Source organism: Osmia bicornis, chromosome 10 (assembly GCF_907164935.1).
Source record: "Osmia bicornis bicornis chromosome 10, iOsmBic2.1, whole genome shotgun sequence".
In the NCBI taxonomy this organism is placed as follows: Eukaryota; Metazoa; Arthropoda; class Insecta; order Hymenoptera; family Megachilidae; genus Osmia; species Osmia bicornis.
The window spans coordinates 6,495,976-6,521,366 of record NC_060225.1 but is presented as its reverse complement, the minus strand read 5'-3'; the positions used below and the strand labels follow the sequence as shown (position 1 = coordinate 6,521,366).

Genomic DNA, 25,391 nt, shown 5'->3' with positions numbered 1-25,391 from the left:
AAGCACCGAATACCGCGAAACTTAACAGGCCGCCTTCACAAGTTCAGGAATGTTAGCTCTCGTTTATGAACACCTTGGAAATAGTGTATAGCTTCCAAACATTTCGGAAGAAGTTGACTCCATTAAACTCTATTCAATTATGCGCATCTATTTCTGTTTTCAACAAGGATAATTAACCCTTCACCCTGCTGTTAATAGTCAAACTAATCACATTTGTTTCCTGTAAGCTACTCTAAATTCCTGGAATTAATTTTATAAACATAGTCTGTAAAATTTCGCTCTATAAATAAATATAGTTAATTTGTTATACGAAGTTGACTCGCATTATTATAAAACTTTTTTTAGAGTTTATGTGAAGATCAATATTTTATAAACAAAATTCTACTGAATTTGGTATTTTGTGTTTTACTTTCCAAGCGGATTAAATAATATAATGTCTGCTTATGGCAATGTATTAAAATAAGCTGTACTTGGAAAAAGTTAGTACCTGGCTGAATTTAAATTTTCTCTTTTAGAAATGGATGATCGAAGAACGATCTATGCGGGTTGTTTAGAAAGTTATATTCTCTTCAAACGATTATATGACAGATGACCCAAATATGGGCATCATATTTATATTTTTATCTGTTTCCACGTTTGTCTCTTTTCCAGAAGCATAGAAAGCAAATAACCTTGCATAAAATTGACGAGCTGCGAGACGACCCATTTCCTTTCCACGCTAAAAATTTCAACGCACTCGTGAACACGGAATTCACGGTGGAATAAAATTTCGCTCTTGGTTTAAAAAAAAAAAAAAAGGCACAATGCAATCTCCTCCATTCGAATAAAACCGTCGGGAAAGCAGACCCTCCGATCGATCTCCACTGTCCATCATATATCGAATAAATTCGCAAACAAATAAAAACCTTGTGTTGCTCAAGTTTTTTTTCGAAGTTTCTTAGGAAAGAAAGTTCTGAACAATCTTTTTGTACCTGCTGAATTTTGACGGATGATCATATGTAACCAGAGAAAGTAACATTTTCAAAATAATTTGCATAAACTTGCACGCGTTTTTGTTTCAAAATAATTATTATTATTTAAATTTCAAAATATTTATGTAAATTTTCTTAAAATTTCTTTTATTGAATTCTAGGATATGAGATCCTCTTAATATCAGACAGGAAGTTTCTTTCAGAAGAGATTTTAGTACCAGAAGCACTGATTCTTAGATATTTTACATGTTTATGCGACATCTCCATATAAACTTCTATTGAAAAATATTCTATGTGTACTTGTATACCATTGATAAATATTAGAATAAAATTTGTATTGAAATGAGAGAGATTCTACTATTTCATTATCCTTAGAAAAAAATAGATTATGAAGTAATTGAAGCTATTATAAATGCAAATTTTAGATAATTATATTAGGCTACTATTATTGCAGCAAAAAAATGAATTAGATTAATTTTGCATTAAATACCTAAGCAACGTTGAGCAATTCATTCAATTAGGAAATGTATCATTAAACTGTTCCTTAAGCCACGAATAAAAAATTAGCCCTTAACGAGCTATTTCCCCTAATGTACGAACGTCACCTTTCATTCCTTCGACTTTCAGTCAGCCAGCATCTGTTTCTCGCGTCGTGGCGCACCTGTACCAGTAGACACACTCCGTAAAGCATACAAATCCCCCTTTCTTTCCACCCTTTGGTTCGTCTCGCTCCGACAAAGTGTGATATGGCTCGAGATAGAGTCGAGTTCTCTTTTTTGAGATCTAATTTTCCGACGTTTCAGATTGAATCCAGGCTTGCCTGTCCAGGAATCTCTTTCGTAGAAACAGTAATCTTAAATAGTGTAGGAGACTGTAGGGGTTGTCAAGTCACAGACCTACCCTTAACGTGTCTCTTAAGTAATGAGCGAGAGAAACGTCGTAAATGATGCCTTACAAGGGACCTTTAGTTTATTGAACTAACTTTAGAATTTTCCTGTATTCAGGTTTCAAGGGAGAAACTACCCCTTTTATTTATAATTCACTGCCAATTTCAAAGTACAATATTATTTTGAAAATAATTTATTTTTGAACTGTAAAAATTAATAAAATAATTATCACTGTAATTTTATCTATCTCTATCTCACCCTTGTTGGTAGAGAAACCCTTTCGGCCTAAATACAGGTTAAATTCTGTCCTTCTTCGTTCCATCAGCATCATTTAGGCCTCGATGTTGGTCCTTCTCTTTCATCAAGCAGTGGAACTTGTACCACCCTTCCAAAAGGGAAATTCTATGAGCAGTTTCGTTTCGGCTAAACGTATTTCTCTGCTCGTTTCCGCGCGACTCCAGCTTGGCGGGTCTTTTCGAGTATGCTTGTCGTGTCGACTAACAAAATGCGCCTTGGGATAAAGTGTATTCGTAAGGGTGAAAAGGGAGTGCGTGACGCTGGTCGTTTTTCCAGCTATGTATTTTAATACGTGACAGTTTAATTCTTTTGTTTACGGTTTTAATATTTCTTCAGTTGTGCGTTTCTCTTTTAATTTTACGTTTCTAATTTCGTGTGTTACGTTTAAGAACTTGAAAGACGCGTTACTCTAATAATTTGATGGCACTTTTTGGACGGAATAGTAGTAAATTTTAGATAAATTTGTGTTCAAAATGTTAATTAAGTTGTGATCATTACCCATTATTGGGTTACAACATCTAATTGACACTCGATGCAGCGAATATGAACAAAGTATGAATTCAAAATACGAAATTAATTAGTACAGTTGATATGTATATTAAGAGTGATCATTCGAACAATTGGAAGGAATTAAAATGATATTAATTATGTTCTACTAGAGTATAATAGATGTATATGTCAATATCCGTTTGCAACAGATCGATATAAATTTATTTGTGATAATTTGATTTTGGAACTCCACAATGACGTCAATATAGAAATTAATCTCACTTTAATTGCAATTTTTCTCAAAATTGATAAAAATAAAAATCGTCATTGAAAACAACAGAACAATCTTCAATTAAAAGTTCTTAATTATAATACATAATAATGAAGCCATAATTAATCGAATAATTTTTAGAACATTCACAATCAATATTTCTCACCTCGTTACATGAAATTAATGTAAATTATTGCCAAGGTGAAAAACAGTTTCGAGTTGGATAATTTATTGAGAATGTTAAAACGTGGCAGCTTTTATGATTAATAGATGATACGATTTTAATGCTGAGAGGAAATGCTTTGAAAAATCGAGAGAAAGCGTTCCCAGACAAAATCCTGAAGAAAGTAAAGAAGATGATAAAATAATAGGAAATCTCCGAATAGTCTGGTTCCCACTAATTGTATTTCCTTCTAGTTTCCGTACTGTCTCGACGGATGTCGTGCTTCTTCTCTGCTACTTTTTACAGTTCCCCTTGTACGAAATATATTCAGTCGTGAACTGCATATAAATATTGTAAAGGTTGTTAGGGAATGCTTATTTCAAACGCGATTCTTTTAAATCTCTGAAACAGTTCGCTATTTCGACCATGAAATTATAATATTAAAATTTTCTATTTTATCATTGCTATTTCAGGCCTTTATTTTTATTAATATTATTACTCGAGTGAAAATTAGTATCTGTGATAAAGCATATGAAAATTGTCAAGACATCATTTTGAATTTAAACTTTCACTTTGAACTAGCTTTTGTAATTTAACAAAAATTGTTACACATTTTCATTCGTAATTTTAATTTCTCCAAAGGCATTTAATGAATTTTTCTTTGAAAGTGGTTAAACCGTGCTCCTTTTCAGCAATGTCATCTTTCTCAGAACGAGTTTAAAAAATTCTCCCTAAGTCTAGATTAAAGTATTTTCAACAACGTCGATCAAAATTATCCTCGAGACCTTATTACCTTTTTTTTCCTAGAGACTGATAGGATAACCATATCAAATAGGATCAGAAATTGATACGATAATATAATGCTTCTAATAATTTTCTAAGATGTACAATTAAAAATGAACAACAAATACTTGTACACTGGAATATAAACTTGTGTGAGGGGTATACCTAAAGATCGAAGAAATAAAATAACAAAAATTACAATCAACCGTGAAATGAGCCACCAAATGTTCTCCGAATGATCCAGAAATATCAAGAGGACTACGATTTCAACAAAATTCTAATTAACCCTTCCCGCCATTAATATCCAATTTCCACCGACGCATGTCCACGTCGTTCTCAGATGAAAGGGTTAAAAAAATCTGTAACAAGACAGGTGTTTTGGAGCTGGTGCCTAAACAAATCGATCGATCAGGCAACGGTCCGATTAACGCGGATATTTATCAAACATCCTCCCCTGATAGAATCGTTCCCAAGTAGGCAATAATTAATTTATGGAATGGAGCCGGGGGTTTCATAATTCACCCGTGACACCGGCAAGTTTACGTGTTCGGGCACGTGTCTATCTGTCACCGAACTGTCACACGAGAAAGGATAAAGGACGAGGCGGGACGTAAAGACGCAAGACAGAGAACATAGACAGACACGTTACCGTTCCACGACGTATTCGTCGTGACTGTTTTAAGCAGTTCGGTGACTTGCCAGACAACTCGGTTATAACGATTGAAGTTTCGTCGTAGCGTAGATTACATCCTCGTAATTACGAGCGCAAGCTTCGTGCAGGTGCCTCCACCTTCTGCCGAATGTTTAAGCTGACTGCCTTAAAGCCAAACCCGTAAGTGGAGTGGAAAGATATTAAGGTTCGCCCAAGTCCTTCCGACGTTACGTGGTTTGACGTATGACCGACTGGAAGAATCCTGACACAGACTGGGAAACTCGGTTCGCGGGATCCTTCAACGTTTCTACGCCGGGAATTATGACGGTACACTAAATAATGGCAGCTTGTTTGCTGATAAGCGTTCCTTCCACCCCCGCTTGTCTTCTAAGATCTCGAGCAGAGAACACGATGCGACTCGTCGGGATTGTTAAACGCGTTGTTTAGAACTTGCCGATCGTTACCTCGGCTCCGTGCTTGCGGAGTTGCGGCAATTTCTTTCGGCTTCCTGGCAACGATTCCCCGTCTCGTTATGCACGGGTTCCTACTGTTCCATTTAATTGAAAGATAAACTCGAAACGTTAGACACTGAATGACTTCTATTGTCAAGGAATTGAATTGTATCCAACTGAATCATATTTCAAACTTTATTTTTATTCATCATAAAATAGGCTTTTATGTGAATCAGATTATCTGTAATGATTCTATTATTAATAGACTGATTGTTTAAACTGACCTTAAATTTTCTGGCAAAATAAAATTAAATCAGTTTATTAATAATGGAATAATTTGGAGATCTAGTATTCTGCAGGAAGAATTTCAACCAATCAATTTTACAGAATCTGATCAAACCTTTTCAAAATCAATCAACGTACCTCAAGTATATAAATCAAGAAAGAACCAAATGTGCTTCTTTTTTAAAATCAGATTACCCTTCATTGAAAGTCTACTGCTGGAACCTCGAATCTGAATACGAAATCGTGCGATTTTCTAATGAAGCTGTTCCACCATGAAAAAAAAAAAGGAATATTTCGAACCACCTTCAATTCTCCAATTTTACATCTACATCCTCTTGAAATTTTAATAACAATAATTAATGAAAAACCAATGGTAAATTTTTAGAAAATTCCACAATGTTTAACAATACTGGGGTCAAATGTTTGTAGTTAATTAAGGAAAATCCACAACCGCTCATCGCCACCTTTAACAACCCCACAGTATGTTACTCCACTCTAGCCTGCAGTGGGGTTAAGGGAACGAAATACAGCGAGGATTTAGGGGCTCTTACGTTATTCAGTCCTGCTCGTGAATAGAGTAATGTGTACGGACGTAATTTAGAGATTCGGTAAGAAAGGAAATTTACTTGATGCATTGTGCAGCCGTTAAGCGTATCATTAACATTAAATTCTGGCTGGTTCCGGTGCGTAGCGGAAAATATATCTCGTACGGGACGAGTTTTGGCACGCCTGTTGAAATACTGTTCTGCAGAACGTAAGGCGCAACCCCTTGCTGTAATTCTATCCTGGCTTTCCATCGAGAAACATTACTGAACTGGAAAACTTTTCGTTCGCGTAAATTTTTCGAAGGAACGCGGAATTATATGAGAAATAACGTATATTATTTTTATTTTTATTTTTCAGACAGGCATGTTGTCCATTGTTGTGCCACCAGATTTTATTTCTGAAGAGACGTCAAGTGATATTATAGTACGCGAAGGAGGACAGGTAATTAATATTTCATTTTTAATTAATTATAATTGAAAATTTTGGTTATTCAAATTTCAACTACGATTAAAAATAATACTACGAATCTTAATAATGAATTAAACTACATTCTATATTAATTATCTTTTCTCTTCACTGAGGATTAATTATTTAGTAAAAATTAATTAAAGAATGAATTGTAATGCAAAATTATTTATTTATAGGAGCCAAACCTCTTTTTTTTAAACTTAAATTAACAAGAATTTTATTTTATTTAACATACATCTATTTTTATTTAAATGATTCCTAAATCTTCAGTTTGCATATGTGTCATACGATTGAAAATATAAATCAATGAAAAAGGTATTGACATTTATGTCAAATATAGAAACAGGAGTTAAATCAAGTCAAAATCTGCGTAGATTTGAACTGTAATGCTATGAAAGAGAAAATCCAAGGAATATTGCTAAAACGTCTCAATAACCTGTTGCTCGTGTACGTATCACAGTACCGTCGTTTTCGAAACGTCTAACATAATGTGTAAATATTTTCCTTTTCCTGCTTTTCTTATCAGACTTGGAATGCAAGCAACATATTACAGAATACTTTTAAGAATCCTTTGTACCGTGTTTCCTTCAATCGCCATACGAAACTCTACAGTCAAGATTTTTACTTACAGGTCAAAATCTTAGAAACGAAATTCGAAAGACGTTGTTCAAAGTAATATATGCGCGTAGCAAGAATGAAAGTTCATGTAATAAGCATGTAAGAGAACTTGTCTGAACTTTAAAATTGGTTACCTAGTTAGCGGAGAATGAATCGTCGAAAATTTGCGGAGTTCCCATAAATTTGAGAATGAAAAAGCGTTAGATTCGAAGAATTATGAAAATAATTGATGAAACTTTATGAAAAGGTGTAATGAATTCATCAGTCAGTGGTGATATTTCATTTATGAAAAAAGTATCATAGAAACGAAGTTTATTATTCAATTATGAAAAAATTGAAAAATTTCTCTGTAGTTTTAACACAGTTACTTTATGAAATTTTATACTCTTTTTTGATAATATCACTTATAATTTTACATCACTTCACTGTATTTTCAAGAAAACGTAATAAAAGAGAAATACAGTTCCCATTTATTGTTTCAATTACAGAAACAGAATAGAATTACAACAGCTAATTTATGAAATTAGCAATTTATGGAATGCAAAAGCTTCTATCGTGTTTAAGGCAATTAATTTTACATAATGGAACATTTTTAATTAAGCTATTTTGTTAGTATTCACTGAAAAGATAAATCTGGTTCTTTTTAGAGCCATTGATTGTAAAATCATTTGCAACAGTTCTATAGTTAAATATAGTTTTTAAATATTATTTAAAAATTCTCAAACGAAATAAAAGAACCTTTCTACAATTTAACATTACCATAATATAATCATTTATACTTGAACGATAGAAACCTTTGCGTAATTTCAGAAAAAGAAAAAAATAACCGATACATGGACTAAAAAAAATATTAGTCCAATATTTCGTCAACGTGACGTTCACAGTTCGTTCCGAGTTAGTCTTATTAAAAATGAAAGTTTCAATTTCAATCCTCGCGAATCCAATGTTCCACCGTCCTACCGTACAAAAGGTAGCAACGATATTTTTTCATTCGAACGATAAATATTGTTATTAATGGCACGTAGCGTACAGGTTGGCCGTGGTGTTTATAAAAATCTCGTTGCCCGTTTAGATTCTCCTTTTCCTACCCCGGCCACGATACGTTTTATACTTTATCTGAATTTCAATGCGAGCCGGGGCTAAAACTTTGAAACTCGTTTTCCCGTGTCATCTCGCATTTCGGATATCCACTCTCTGGAACCTATCTGTGTCCTTAATTTAAAATTGATAAGCTCGTTCGTGGAGATCCCGCGAAACGACGAGATCGAGGAAAAGCAACGTTTCGCATCGCTTGCTAGGAAAATCTGTTCGACGAATGTTTCATTTTTTTTTTCTCTCTCTCTCTTTCTCTCCCCCTTTACTCTCGATAAAAATAACGATAAAATCCTGTGGCTATCGACGTAAAATGTCGAAGGTTTTTCCTTTTAAAGCCATTCGAAGAGAACTCATCGACGGAAATTCTTAGTCGATTATATTCCGGATTCCCGATGTTGTTTTCATCGATCCAATACCGGCATTTTATGGGACGGTTTTTGTTGTCGCGTCACACCGAAGGATTGAGTATCTACTGTTGTTTAATGGTAAATTGATTACGATTTGATCAAGCGTACCCTCGATATTCTTTAAGTCAATAGAGGGAACTTTATCTTGTTCGATCGAACGACAGAATTAAATTAGAGGAGAGCCACGATTATTCGAACCCTCAACTCTTTTATTCTCGTAGAAAAAAAGAAAGTAAAATTGTACGAGAAACGTTATTTTATGATATTAGAGTTAGAGATTTAGAAAGAATTTCGATTTTCGAACGATAATAAAGTAATTATTATTTGTTCGTTAAATAATTCTTAAGCTACCATTTTATTGGAGACTTTGTATTTTCAAGCTTCTTGGTTCTATTATACTTCGAACTCGCAGAATAAACATATTCATAGGTGGATGTATAAAACAGTACGTTTGTCACTCACCGTGCAGCAGAGAATTGTCGAAGTACTCTGATGGCAGCTTCTCGGGTCTCTAGAGTCCTTCTTTCCATTGCCACGTTTTCTCACTGCATACACTTCAACACTCGAATATCCTTTACGCGGAAAACCGAGCGGTACGAGGCTCATTTGCTGAAGCACCGAACACGACTGTTCCTGAGATACTGGATTAATTCAATGTCGTAGCGTTCGGAACGAACGCTCGCTCTGTTGTCATTATTCGCGCGTGTAATGAAAGTAGAAGCCGAGTTTGAATGTTGTTTACAAAATCGAGGTCTGTTGATAATTCCCGAGCGAAGGTTCGTTAATCTCTCGAAGAATGTACACACCTGTTTGGTGTACAGCCTTATGGAATGAAAAATGTGTTTCTTTTGTACAAATGTAATAAAAGTTTCATTAATTTGTATTATTCACAACAAATATGAATATTATTTATTATTTATTGTACCATTTGTAATATTATTGTTAATAATTTTCAATAATTATTTTCATTCTGATTGATGTAAAATCTTTTAATTATTCATGTATTTGCTGTGAATAATTGCAATATTGTTTTTTTTAATTATCAGTAATTATTTCAATTCCGGTTAATGTAGAATTTTTGAAATTATTTATATATATTAAATAACTCTATTCTTCATTTGTTGTTTTCTTTTAATTATTTGTTCTATCATTTGCAATACTGTTGTTAATATTTTGATTCTGATAGACTTAGAAATCTTACAATTATTCGTGCACTATAATTAATTTTCTCATTTGTTTTGTAATTTTTACTATTCATTATATTAGTTTATGATGAAAGGGTAGTGTCGTTCATCATCACGCTTCAGCAATAATGTTGATTTATGAGAATCGGTTAGTGAAATGCTGAATATTCTGGTCAGCATTTTGAGATTACATGACATATCCCAGCTTATGTTGCAAGATTCGAATTATTACATTAATTTGACATAATCTGATCGGATTATATTATAATATTACTTATCTTTCTTGTATAATCTGAACTTTTAAGACAGTTAATTTTTCATGAAATAAATTATATAAACTTGTATAAATGGTGTGAACTTTTTAACAGTGCACTTCAACCTTTGTGTTATTCTTGCACCAGCTATTTATATTGTTCACCTTTCACTGTTTATACATTATTGAAACTGCACCTAGTTTTGATATACAGGGTATTCGGTGCAACTAGGTCAAGCTGTACCTTTCAAACACTTAAAAATTTTTTAAAAATATCATAGGGCAAAACTGAATGGTGTTGAAAGATGTATATTTCAGTTGATGCACTTTTGTGCATCGATGCATCATAAAAGTGCAGTTCCACATTTTTTGAAACGAAGAATAGTTAAATTAAATTACTATATTTTAAGTAATATTACTCTATTTTTTAAATAATATTGCCCACCATTGTTGGATTAACCCTTTGTTGCATTATACTGCACATGCATTGCACATATGAAGTTTTCGAATTCTGTAAATTTTTGTAATTATAATGTTGAAATTTCAGTATTATGCAATTTTCTCTCAAATAAATTTCTGAAATAAAAAATATTTTCTATAGTTTAATGCTGTATCTCTGACATAATTCAAACAAATCAGGCGACAAAGGGTTAATACTCGCAGTTTAAAATTTACTATTTGTTATAAGACTCAATGAACTAATATAACTTATAAATAACAAGCATTAAATGTTCCTTTTTCATCCTTTTCAAAATCAAACTACCATTTCCAACGAACGATATAATCCGAAGGTATGTGAAACCCAGTTCCATTCTGAATACGTTTCACCCACGGTTCATGGGTGTAATTTTTCCAAACATATTTATACGTGACCCGGCAAATAACGAACTTTCGATTCTCTGTATAATTCTGGTTTCATAACACGTACAGGTGAAGTTAACGTGCCGTGCAAGAGGCGTACCACCGCCCCGCGTGTTGTGGCGCAGAGAAGACGGGAAGGACATTATAATTCGGAAGCCATTTGCAGGGAACGCCTTGAACCAGAAGTCTCCTGGTAAGATTTAATATAGATGATACTCAACTCCGTTCCGTCGATGTAACCCGGAATATACAATTATGTTTTCCTCGAACGTAGACGCCTGGATTCACCCGGTGTTTTAATTTCCTTATTTCACCCTCGCGAAACCGCAGACAAACTCGCGAACCGCCCCAAGCGAGACGTAACTTTCTCAAGATTGTTAAGTAACACTTTTGTGAAACCTCGTAGAGAATCGATAAAACTCCCGTGTTTTTTACGGGTCACGTTTTGCACCCGTTTTTCGGAATACTGCGAATATTTACGATTAGAACGCGTACACTGTTTCCGGAAGATGCTTCTGTAATATTTGTAATACCCATTAGTGTATCCTAATTTAAAGGATACAGAAGAAAATGATATTTCCTCCCTTTTTAGAAATAAAATTACAATTCTATCTCACAGGATTTTACACCACCTCTGCTAAATAAAAAGATTCAAAAAATTGTCATCTTTTATAATGAAACGAAAATTGTAACAGAAGAAGAAGAAGAAGAATAAACTGATCTAAATTAAAACTAAACGCAAACACAGCTGGGTAAACGTCTATACACGAAATCAAACGTCGTTCAACGTTCGCTAGTAAAAAGAAAAAAAAGCTGGATGTAGTTCGTTCTTTAACAATATCACCATTCGTGCAACTCCATTACGCTCTTCAAATGTCGCTTAACTACCGACGCTTTTCGTCGCGACGTCCGTGCATTCACACGTTGTAAAACGAAATCGTTGGACGTCGTGTCTCGTCTCCGGTCGTTGAAAACGATCGGTGGATAGCGTTCGTTGAAATTGTGGAATACCTGATGGACAGAAACGTACCGTGCCAGAGTTACCCTTGCACGTCGCTGTTTCAGACTAAACGACGTATTTAGTATTCGCTTCAGCATGGTGTTACTAATAGCGGGTAAATTTCGGTGCGACGTCGACGTCGCGACACCTCTCTCGCTCTCTGTGTGTGCACTGCAACCCTTGCAACACGTGCTAAGTGCAGCGACCGTAGCTACGCGCCAAGGGGATAGCTTATTGTTGGCCTACAATGGCGATAATTATTGGATATCGCGAGGAGGGGGTGGGGGTGAAAAGTTGCGAACCTGCCTACGAGAGCTGCACCTTAATTGCCCTAAGATTTCCATTTACCATGGTACACGGCTCGTTGGTACGGGAAATTTTCTCGATAAAATGTATACGAGTGTTTTCTGCTGTTTCGCAAATGCTGCATATTAAATTTGATGAGATAAAAGTATAAGAAAATGGCACTTATGGCACATCGAATTAAAGCTTAAAGCTTGAAGAAAATAACTATATAAACCTCCTGTTGATATTCTCAATTCAGGATGACTGGTTGTGGATCGCAACGGACAATGTCCAATTTCGAAATGTGAAAAGTCTAAGATTATTTCATGACATAAAGGTATCCTAAAATAGCACTTGTGACATATCAATTTAAAGCTCAAAATATGCTAAAATTAACTGCATAAATGGTTCATCAAAATTCTCAATACGAAATTAGTGATTCTTCATCAGAGTTAACAATAGCAATAAAATATCTGATTTTTAATCATCTATATTCTATTTAAAATAGAAATTTGCCTCTTTTAGTAATTTGATTTTTCATTTACTAATTAAAAAACTGGTGGTGTTTAAATAATATTGTTTTCCAAGAACGTCGGTTCATGGAGAAATCGTTGGGTAGCCGCACTTTTATAATTACCAGTATTGCTTTCCGAATCTGTAACGCAACACAGCCTCGCTGGGAAGTTAAGCGAAACTCGATGATTTATGATTTACAAACTCATTAATTAGCGATTTCTGTTGGCACGCTGCTAGGAAGCAGTTCGACGGATTTACGGAAGTTTGCTTTTTAAGGCAGTAGTTTTCTGGTAAATTTATATGCAAGTGGTTCAAAAACGTTGATTGTTCCTACTAAATAAAAAGCATGAAAGGTAGATATAAAATGAAATATCTGCATTCGACCTTTTGTAATAATCTCACGAGAATATAATAAATTTCTGCATATTGTTTCGACTTTCTACGGTGTTCGAAAAGAAAGGGTACGCAGCTACGATATTGGATAAAGCATAATTTATATTTCGAGGTATTCTACTTTATTATGAACACTGATAATTAAATTCCCTTTCGCAAGTCACTGCTTTATGTTAGCAAATAAATTAGTGCAGTAAAACGACGACGCTTGTTCGAACAATAAGGCGTACATAACGCTGTTCTCGTAATTAATTCTTTTGGCAAACGACAAATTAGATTGAAAGAGCCATGTACACCCGTATATTTTAATAAAGAAAATTTCTACGTAACAACGAGATTGTTAATAGAAATTACTGCTTGCTTTGTTAATGAAACTTCAAGAACGCGGTTTACCTTTGAAAGACGTGTAATTTTGCGTTCCGATGTATAATTGAATTAAGAAATTATGAGTCTGCGGGCGACGTTCGTATTTAGAAATTTTGGAAAATCAATGTGTTCACAAGTTTCCAGCAATGTACAGTAAGAAGAGCACATGGGGATAGTTTGCGCGTTTCATCTGCAATATTCCCTGCAGAGAGAACGAACAGGTGTAACAAATTGCATTAAAAGACCACGCTTTATCTTGTCCAATTTTTCTTGTCAGCACTCTCTGTGAATCTATTTAAACATAATGGTCTTAAGCTGGATAATTTAAAAAAATTTTTGAATTCTACTTCTTCAAAAAATAATTTCTACTCCACAGTGGTCTCTGAATCTTTCAATTTTTCAAATTAGTACTTTTATTTGTGTATAATACTTGGATATTTAATGTTTTATTACCGAATTAACTGTACGTAATGGATATTAAAATTTTTATAGTTGATTATAAAAATTTCTTTATCCTTCCAGCAACTTTTATTAAAGAAAGTGATAATACATTTTATTACTGGTAATAAAGTTTAATCAATTCAACTGCTTTTCACTATAATTTCCTTGCAGAATAGATCAATAATTCTATATATCATGAGATTATAATTAATCTCAAAATAATTAAAGCAAATTGAAAATAATCGAATTATTTCCCTGAACAAATGCTAAAATTTCAAGAACAGTTGAAACATTTATAATTAAAAATAATTCGTGCAAATGAAACATATAAGTATTCGCATCATCCTGGAAACGTGCACACGTGAAAGCTAATTTAATTAAAAAATATTTTATCAAGCACAAAAAACTTTATTTAAAAGCTTCACTTCGCCCTGATTGTTACAAGGAGCGTAAAAATTCAAGTTAAAGCTTGCCTGGTCCACGACAGCTCCAATGTTTTGTTCTAAAAAACTTTCGAAAGTATTAAACAGTACTCTACGCTTCATTTAAACTTCTTTCTTTTCACTGAATTAAAAAAAAAGAATCCAATTTAAAGGTTCTTAAAAAAAGGAATCAAATAATTAAGGTATGGAAAAAATGGTACATTATACTGTAGAATATTTTCAAAAAATTTGATGAAAATTAAATCCGGGAAATTAACAAAAAATTGTATAACATGTTTGTAATATTCGTAATAAATTTGAGCTTAAATTAGGATTATACTTCATTCAAAATTTAATAAAAATAAAATTATTAATTTTTCATCGTATGTTTAAGATTTTCCACTTTGTCGTTAAGACAATAAAAAGTCCAATACTATGGAAGGTCTAGAAGTCAGGAGGATTAATTTAAGCTATAAAAAGTACTTAAATCATTTAAGTACCAATTTGAATGATGTTTCAGTGAGTTCGGTAAGCGAATACCAAGGCGAAGAATTGAACATGACGAAGATCTCGAGAAACGAGATGGGGGTTTATCTCTGTATCGCCAGCAACGGTATACCACCAACGGTCAGCAAACGTATTTTTATCAACGTTCATTGTGAGTAATAGTGATTAGTTTTGGCCAATAATCTATCGATTTCCTTTTACACGAACGAAGGGAAACACTCGTCTGTTGTTCGACTGCAAACCCCTATCTGGGATTCTGTTTCACAGTCGTGCCGGTAATTCATGTACCTAATCAACTGGTAGGAGCTCCTCTGGGTACAGACGTGGTCCTGGAATGTTTTGTCGAGGCTTCACCGAAGTCGATTAATTATTGGGTCAAGGATAACGGTAAGGATCTCCCTCTCGGCCACTTGCCTTCCAGTTTGATGTGATTCCTCGACAATCCTGGCACGTACGCTTTTACTCCTCGGATCGTACATCTTGCCACCCCCTTCTTTCCCTTTTTTCCCTTACGTGTCACTTCGCCGGGATACAATCTGTTTAAGGCTTGTTTCATTTTCCTTCGTAGAAATACTGGAAATTTTGTGCAACCTTGTTTCTTGCCACCAAGCATTTTCTCTTGAATTCCATAGGAAATTTTCTTCCTTTTTATATTTTGAAGGATTATTGCTTTCCATTCGAATTTTTGGTATGTGTACGAATTTATATACAGCTTAACAATAATTTGCATTACGTATCGTTGGACCAGTAAAATATAGTTGTTGCAGAAATAAATGTTGGTTTCGTGGTTTAGTTTCGCAAATAAATTCCACGTTTTTGGGATCGATATAATGAGAAAGAACGAGTGTTTTCGAAACATTTGTTCCTGCACTTTGTTATCCGCTTAACAGGGATGAAATTTTCATTCGATCGTCGTAAATGAAACGAAAACTGTTTATTTTATACTGTAATGATCCGAGATAAATCATGATTTAGTGTCCGATCGTATTACAGAATATTTAAATTTTACCTTCATTTTTCCTCTCATAAATGATTCGTTATAATTTATTTTTTAACAATGCGAACGAATAAGAAAATTATTTTCAATTTCTCTACTTTGACGTTGAACATTTAAATACTATTTTCAGAAACTATCTGTTTCATTAATTTTCAATATTCGTACTTACAACCATGAAAAGCGTCCACTGCTCATAAGGTATCTAATTATTACAAAACCGTCGATGTAATACATCAAAATACGATTAATGCTCAATGTAATCTGATAATATGCGGTTGTATTGATCACTCGCTGTTAAATGGAAACAAGAATAATTACATTGTGCGCTGTTCCTCTACTAATTCATTTAAAAATTACGCTCGAGTTGCGTTTGAAATTACACCACTCAGATTAATGTAATTTCAAATCGTTTATCCGCCTCGAAAATCGATACCATCCAGTAATTTATCCCATTTTAAAGACGAATAACTACTAGTCAATGTTAAACACCTATTCAAACAGTTCAAAGTATAAAACATAGATTAGATTATTTTATAACCCATTATTATTTTATTAATTTTTGATTTCTCGTTAGGGTTACAAATTCCTCCCACTATATTAAAAGATCCCAAGAATTAATTAGAAAATTAAAAATTATTAATGATGGATCGCTGATTGATACATCCAATAAATCATATTGTTGGTATTTCACGTGGCTTTCTGTTCGAAAGAAACACCCCTCCCTTCTTAACAGGTTTAATATTTCCCCGTTGAAGTTGGCTGAAAAAAAAGTTGCAGACAAATGCGAGAGTGAATTACTCTCGGCCGTTCGCGAATATATTCTCCGAGCAGTTTGTAGCCTGCACGAGTAGACATGCCTTCGCTTCAGCGCAACTTCTGCGAAGCACTTCGTCCCAATGCATTCGTATGTAATTTTCACCTCGCACAGGAAAATCCTGTGCCCCCTTTTTCTCTGCTCCGTGTATACATATATATATATATATATATATATACATACATACGTATGTACGTACACGAGAACGTTTCAGACTGTAATAAGGAGACTCGGGGCGCGTTTAAGAAGTGAATTTTCGCATACTTTTATACGTCGTTCCGTATACCTCGGCTCGTTTGCAATATTCAACGACGGCATCGTGTATACCCTTGTATTTTATATTTATTCTCCGCGCATCGAAAAACGTTGCGACAGCGTCAATTTTTCTTTCCCCTGAAAATTGCACCTTTGTTAAATCGAAGCCAAACATAACGAGCACGGATAAGAAATATTTTGTTGCTCGATGGTGCACTCGAATTACAATTTCAAATTACTCGAACAATTTTCGAGCATTCAATCAGAAATTCATGCATCATAAATCGTTTCTTTCTTAGAAAAAGAAATTAACATTTCGTATGGAAAATTCGAAGTGTCCTATGCGTTAAATGAAATTTAATTTTCCTCTTCCAGCAATGATAATATCCAGCCAGCAGCATGACGTGCAAGCAATCGAGAAACCCCAGTTCGAGGTACGAATGGTGCTAACTATTCGCAATTTGCAAAAATACGACGTGGGTACTTATAAATGCGTGGCGAAAAATTCCCTCGGCGATGTGGAGAGCAGCATACGATTGTACGGTGAGCGTCCATTATTTTGAAAATCATTTTACTCGACAATTTAACAAAAATTTCGTCGAAATTAATTGTGCCAGCAATTTTGATGTTAAATCCATCAAATCCATTTAAATTCGCGATTATTTTATTATCGATTGGCGATTGATGAACGAGTCTTTGAAAAATCTCTAGAGATCGTTGTTCGGTGAGAAAGTGATCGCCTTCTGATAGAAATAAGAAGCCTCCTTGTAAACATGCTCGTGTTTACAAGCATCCTCACTTTGCCGTGGAATCCTCCAAGGATTTTCCTCGATATCAGAGAGAGAGAGTCTGCTTTCTTTCGGTCAATCTTCATTTTTTCTTGCATACGATCCCGGGAATCCTTCGATCGGATCAAAGCACTTCGGAGGAAGCATAGACTCGGGATGCACTCTCAGCCGAAGGGTCTTGCACGTTCATGTCCTCTTCGTAAATCGTTCTTACGGCAACCTGACGTCTTGGGAATCAATGTTGTTCCCCGACACCGGGATTTACTTATTTCCTGTACACTGTGTTCGTATATTCTCCTTTATCGCGAGAGCTTCGATGATTATAAGAAAGAGGAGATGGATTGACTTTTCGATGCTTGATCTTTCGTGACAAAGTATTCGAGACATTTTTCGTCTTCAAATTTGATCGATAATAATTGAAACATCAAGAGCGATAGATTTATATTCTGTATAATATCTCTTGTTTCTTTTCTCTTTTTCATTTCAGAGATTTCGGGTCCAGCAAAGACGCAACCAGCAGCTAGACCGTCTTTCTACGACGAGGAGGATGAAACCGTGTACGGTTCGGCGGAAATGGAGAAAATGGAGAACAAACCTTTGTCGGTGGACAACACTATCAATGGGCACATTGGTTATCCATCAGTTGCCACACCGGTACCGACCGTGAGAATCGGTAAGAAAAGACCAACGATCGGTGCCAGTTCCAGAGCTGATGATCGTCATTCTGCTTTCAATCTACTCGTCATCGTTTTGTTGCTGATCATAGCTCGCCAGAGATACCAGTGAACGAATGGACCCAGAAAGGTTTGGAAAATTTCTTATTTCGAGATTGTAAACGATCGAAGAGAGAATTGATACGTGGTGCGCTTTGTTTCTCGAAGTATCGTCTTCCCTGAGTGGCTTATTCTTACAATGATGTAGTTAATAATGACAGCGAGAAAAAGATATCAATGATATCGAGGGTAATGAAAGGGTATGTATGCAAGGGTGCAATTTTTAATTTTCCTCAAGTTAAATATTAAATTATTTAACTTAGGAATGTAAATAAATTTGTTAAAAAATTTCATTTGAAATTAGGAATTTTTTCGCCCTTCAGTCTTTGCTGGATTTAAATTGAATTTTAAATTTGTTCAGATTCTGTATCTTTCTGAATACAATTTCTGTGGATTGAAAATCACCGACCATCTGCTTACAGATGTCCCCCAAAATTGCTCCACTTTCGTGAAACACGCATCTCATAGAAACAAGAAGGTTCGAAAAATGGACTGATATTTCTTATTATGGGGTGATGTATCGCTTTGCTTTTACGTGACTGCTGCTTGACGGGCGGTCCTCAAACCTCGTATTTCTACGTGACCAGAATGATAATTTATAATAAATTTGAATCAATTCTTCACTTCTTCAAATTTCCATCAAACATTTATTTAACGTGTTTCAATCATCCGAATACCCATCATTGATCGCGCAGACATTTTCACTTGATGAATTAAAATTCTTTGACGATGCCGCAGAATCGATTCGTATTGTTTAAAACGTAAAATAAACGTAAACACGTGCAATGTTTATTTATTATGAGTAGCCGTAGTCATAAATCACGGTGGTCGTTATTCCGAGTAAAATGAAAAACACGATTCGCGAGACGTCGAAACTTTGTTTCGCACTGGCGGGAAAGAGATCGATGAAATATTAACAGGTGCATTCCCGACGTGTGCAAACATTCTGTTTGTATCGATACAGCATTACCGATCAACGATATTTCGTTTCATATGTTAGCTAACAAAAAAAAAATGAAATTCTTTTTTAAGCTTCGAAATGCCCGACGTGATACGATTATGTCACGAAAGTTTCGATGAAACGTTTGGGGGGTGTTTTCTATTCATTTGTCTGGATGAAATTAGGTGAAGGATTTATCGCGGTTTTATTCATTTATGAAAATGATTAATATTTGAATGGAATTACTAAGAGTGATTTAAAAGATTGCCACACTTTGCTTCTTTACATTATACATTAACCATCGGACGGCGGACCATGGAGAGAGCCACAAATACCTTTTAGCTCCACTATATTTCTAAGCAAATAAAAAAATAAAATAATTATCCCAAATTTGAAAATAATAATTGCCAATGCATTAAGTTTATTATAAAGTTTGTATACAACATGACATTGGAAAATTTAATATTTAGAAATGTCGTAGAATTTAATTTTTAATAATTTAGAAGAAACCACCCTGCATACGTACCCTTCAATTTCATCCCCCATCTTTCTATATCCAACGAAATCTTACAATGCGAATCGTGAAAATAAATTTGATTTTGGAAGACACTGGATCCCCCAAAAATCATTAGAATCCAAAATATCAAATAGAAGGCGTATGAACGAGAAGGGATAGGTATCGACAGCGGAAGAAAACGAAGAAAATATAAGAGATACGATCCTGGCAATTTAGCTAAACAAAAAACGAACCTATATAGAATATTTGCAAGCCAGGTACGTAATTCTTCTCAGTTTAAGCGGCAATAAATTCACGTGATGTACATGTACATATGTTTGTACACGTATCAATGTATCATACACACGCAGGCTTGCACGTGTACATGTGTGTGCATACTGACACGTCAGGGTAACTAAGATATCTGTATAATTAGAACCTCGTAAAGGTGTATCGCGTTTTTAATGACTGTCGGCAGCTTTTTTATGTGTCGAGCAACAGACACCACGGCGAAGCTGGGTGTTTTAGCGGATTCCTTCGATCGGACCAAGCGATTTTAACGTCAACTACCACACGCGCACGATTCGCCCTTAATTACCAATCCATGCGATCCGAGCTGATTTCTTAATTCATTTAACAGAACAATAGATGCAACATTTTCTTTCATTTTTTCAAGAATTGATTATCAATTCCTTGATAGATATTTACCAATATAATTAGTTTAATTAACAGTAGAATTTTCAATTTAACCATGCATATTTACAGTAGAAGTTTACAGAAAAGTATACGTTTGCCTTTATGTAAATTGGCAACGTAAACTTCAAAGTTCACTTCTTCTACGTACTCATAATTACTGCTACCATTTCTCTTCTGAAAGACACAGTGCAGCACTTCTACCTTCAAACACGTTAAATACATTAACGATAAATCAATTGAACGGTCGTTATTGTTTTCGGTTCAATAAAAAAAATTGAACGAGAACCATTTCAGTGTAAAATTTCAATAAAATCTTCCTGATTGTTCTGCAACAAAGAGTTTAATATACATAAACCTATTATTTTTTATAATTCTACAATAGGTCATTTGCTGTGTCACGGTATTCAACGTGTTAATTAATTAGCAATTCTAATTTTTCAAATAGCTGGATTGAGATTTCTGAAACTCTGGATTATTAAACCTTTAAGAGCCTCCATTAAAAATTAAAATTTATTTTTAATAAAATTAAATAACATTAGCCCTTCTTAATCCGGCGCTGATTGAAAGGGTTAAAATATAAAATTTCACATTCTATTACATTGCTTCCACCAATTTTCACAAATTTTCCATGGTTTTTGGATCTCAAATTTATGGCGAACAATCGATTATCTAGGATCGAGGTAAACGAACAGCTTCGTTTCCCAGGACTAGAAAGGGTCATCGTGAGCGTGTACGGTAGACGAGCGAGTCCTGTTTTTTCTAGACGATTTTAGTTGAATAGGAAAACGAACGGTACGGAGAATGAGCGTGAAAGAGAGATGTACCGACGATATTTTTGTATTTCCAACTGTTGATAGCGTACTTGTGTTCCCTCTCGTTGATCGTTTATTTATCGACGCGGAAAGTTTCGGTTTAATCCGTTCGTGTCAACAAGGAAAGGAGGGATTCAGCGAAAGAGGCGGATGAGGGAAATGGGGGAACTTGTATAGAGTTAGTCGTGAATCGTGGCGATTGGAGGATTAAACCGCGACAAGTTTAACGTTCGATTACGACATCGACAGACACTTTACGCCGACGTCCAGACGACGACGAGGACGACGACGCTGCTGTGTATTTAATGCTAAATAAATGAATGCTCTTCAGCTTCTCGGGCCGCCTTCGAGACGTGAAAGACGACGAAACGCGACTGGTGCTATCAATGGAACCTTTCTTGATCGAGAGCTCGCGTACAGGCTCTCAAACTCTCGACTGTTTCTATCGGATGAACGATTTACTTTTTCCAACTGGTTTTCTTCCCTTTGAGTATTGTTAACGTGTACCGGGATTCAAGGGGATTCCACGGGGTTTACGGGAATCGAATCGTTCGTGACTGACGACGAAGTGGAATTAGAAAGGAAAACAGTTTCTCCATTGTGCAGTGATTTCTGTTTAGTCTTTTGATCCTTGAGTAATTAAATGAATTCATTGAATAGTTCAAAGCAGACAGGGCAGAGTGAAACAAAGGGTTAGAGATTAATTTTCATAATTGTTGCTGTGAAAATTAATTGAAATACAGTGAAATTAAAATACATAAATTCCTTTCAAAACTTTTCAAATGTTCCTCGTTACCATATACATGGGTGTGATTAGAATTTTTGAGGGTCGGTAAGATCCCTCAGAAATTTTAGAATTTTTGAATGTTAAAATTTTAGAATTATCAAGGTACCAGACCACGTTTTTGGGGAAACGAAATCCACTCTAATGATCCTACACTTTAATCCACCCAGTCTCACAGAGTTCTGTCAGGATTATTAATGGAATTGTCAAAAGCCTGAGGCTATAGGCTAAACAAGAGGAAGAGGCAAAATCGATCATCGGTAGTAGCTTGTTCGGTCGAATGCCGGTTTTAAGGACTAGACGAAGAAGATCTTAGTTCCTTCATAAATAAACACAACTGCCCGAACATCTGGCGCGGACGTAATTCATCGCGAATTAATTTAAGGGCCAAGCCCCTCCTGTTCCTTCAGCGTCTTCTATCCGGCACTGTTCCTCCTTCTTACACAACGGTGGCTGGTACTTTCATTAAAGGTCTGCCGGCGCCATTTGGTAGCTCGCTTTATGCTGATTTTATTTCCTTTCTTTCGAGAACTTGAGATCCACGGTAATTGTGCGGTATTATTACCCCCTCCCACCTTCGCATAATGGCCGTGTGAAATATGGCCCATCGAAGCTGCACTCTCGAGGTAGCTCACCTCGTTCAAGAGGATTTCACGGTTCGCTGAAAATCATCGTCGTCAACGGCTCGTGGACTTCATCGGGCTGGATCACTTTCACGGGATCACGTTCCGGTTACTGGGTCGTGACGGGAACTTGCTCGAACAATCGTGTATGTTTCGCTTTTGTTCGTACCAACCACTGTGACTAACAGAAGTTTACCTTTGGATGAGGAGCCGTTGATTGTGCAATTCGGCCAGTGATTTATGATTCAGAATTCGATTTTCATTTTGTTGGATTTTTCATTGTCTTGTGGACGTTTCGTCGACATTGCAATCTCACAATGGTTAAAATTAAAATTATGGTCACATGTGCTCGAATGTTTACTTATTTTGTATATAATTATAATTCTGGAGTAAATAAAGATTAACTTTTATTGTAAATTTAATTAGCTTCCATGGAAATGCTAAATACATGCTTTAATTTTTATTGTAAATTATTAAATCCAACAATTGTTTATTTCAATTTCCATTAAAATATAATATGTATTTTGTGTTACACCAATATTTTATGTTAATCATTGATGAGCAAAGTGGAATTTAATTTTCATTTAACAGATTGAACGGAATGTTAAAATGGAAAAGAGGACTTACCGAAAAAAAATTGTATTCTCAATGAATCGAAGATTTCGTTCTTTAGGTTTACCAGTATTAAGAACTTAAAGTGAAACAGGAGTTTCAGTATACAAAAATTGCGAAATAATCTATCGTATTTCTTATTAAAAGTGTACTAGAAAAAAGTTTCGCTTCTTATGAAAGTTGGTAATGTTTTGAAGCTCAACGTTTACCTTAGCATAGTATGAATAAAAAACAGGGAACGCCTTTATGTGACTATGAATATCACTACCAAAAGAAATTTTGCATAATTATTATTTGTTGTGCAATTAATATCTATATTTTAATCTCGAATTTTGATTAAATTTCTTTCATACTATAAATATTTGATAATCGTTGCAATTATTAAAAGTGAAAGAAAATTAGACATCGAATTATACGTTACACTCGTTAAACATTTTAATCAAGAATGCATCGAAGAGCAAACGATTATTCCTCAAGATTCCTCAGCATGGTCAATTATTTATTTAAGCAAGTTCCCTAACAATTTACTAATAGACGGACTTTCAAAGCACTTGCTGGAATACTGTCCTGCTCGATATCTACCTCTCTGACGTTTCCCAAGTAATTTCCTGCACTTGGTCTGATTTTGGAGCAAAATAGTTTTCGAAACTTCAACACGATATTAATCAAGGTAAATTCTTCCTTCAACAATTTTTCTTCTTCATCTCCTTAGAGAATTTCATTGTTCTGTCAGTCACGAACGATACGAATTAGTTAAGAATGTTTAGTCATTTTCGATGATTCGTCTACGCGTTTGTATCTGTGTTATAGCGAAAACGTAAGTTTCAAATGTGCATACTATGATTACTATAATCAGCAAACGTATGTTGTTGTTACTAGTCAATGGTCCATTTTCAATTTCTTGAAAATGTGTGATTGTTAAAAGAGTATTTTGATTATGTAATTCAATTTTTATTTCATAATTATTCATTCAAATTAATACCTTAATTTTGTTTCAATAATTTGTAACATTACTAATGTAACAATAGTATGTTCTTAATGTTGTTTTTCATATATATAAATATTTTTGTCTCTAAAAAATAATATACTGGAAATAAAAAAAATAATCATACGATATATGAATGTGATATTTAATTTTTTATGTATATTCCTAGTGTATATAAAAATGGATTATTCCATTTACTAGTAACTATGCGTTATCAACTTTGCTCATGGTTTGACTGTAACATTTATCTACCTGAACATATCTCTTCCTGGATAGCTAGTGACGTAAAAGATATTTTTATTTTTCTCTAGTTAGACGCTTGTAAAGAATAATTAAATAGAATACATCTTGTACCATATCAAAATTCATAGTAACGTTGCTCGTTGGTTTCAATGTCTGACCATTCACGCTCTGTCTCTACTTTGAAATTCTCCTGTATAAAAGAAGACAAAATAAAAAAACAAAAAAGAAAAAGGACAATATCAGCGTACGAATTTTACGTAATCGAAAGAAACGATTCGCAGGAAATTTTATATAAATAAATAGTGTATTTACGTTGTGAATGCGATGAATGATTTATATTGTATAAGGTTATACACTCAATGTATCGTTTATATAAATTATCACATAATAGGATACGTGTTACATGCAAAAATGAAAAATGTAACGAATTAAATGTTCAGAAATTCAGTATCTCTGTTTGTTATTATAAATAATTTGCAGTTTATTAAATTATTTTTTTTTTTAGCACTTTGAATACTAGTAAAATTATTTATAATAATTTAACATTTAATATGGCACTTAAAATTTTAATTATCATTACTTCTGCTTTAATTACTATTATTATAATAAGCAAAGCATCGATTGATATTAAATTATATAGAAAAATTCAGAATTTTAAAGGATTATAGAGAAAGTAACGTTTAACTAAAACTAGTTCCTCAAGATTACTGAAAAATATTTTAATTTTTCGAGAAAATAGGACTATTATTATGCGAAATCTTGTATAATTTCTGGTACATTTGGAATATTAGTTTCAAGATGCATGGATTTCCAAGTTTGCCTGTAACATGTACGCATATATGAGCTAGATTTCCCTGAATTCTTCAGAAACTCAGTGTCTGATCCTTGACAGACCTACTTCACTGAGGATTATGGGATCTGTCAGAAAAGTAATGAAACTAAATATCAAATAAATTTCTCT

The 25,391-nt window shown here is 34.4% G+C and overlaps 1 protein-coding gene across 1 annotated transcript in view; it reads left to right on the top strand.

The window, feature by feature from the left end:
- Nucleotides 1-24,069, top strand: part of LOC114871250 (lachesin-like) — a 76,360-nt gene extending 52,291 nt beyond the window's left edge. The window contains exons 6-11 of the mRNA XM_029176924.2: nt 6,154-6,237; nt 10,752-10,875; nt 14,626-14,763; nt 14,880-14,999; nt 17,054-17,221; nt 17,954-24,069. Coding sequence (XP_029032757.2) covers nt 6,154-6,237; nt 10,752-10,875; nt 14,626-14,763; nt 14,880-14,999; nt 17,054-17,221; nt 17,954-18,252 — 933 coding nt within the window. The 3' untranslated portion in view covers nt 18,253-24,069. The remainder of the gene's footprint in view (nt 1-6,153; nt 6,238-10,751; nt 10,876-14,625; nt 14,764-14,879; nt 15,000-17,053; nt 17,222-17,953) is intronic.
- Nucleotides 24,070-25,391: the final 1,322 nt, after the last annotated feature.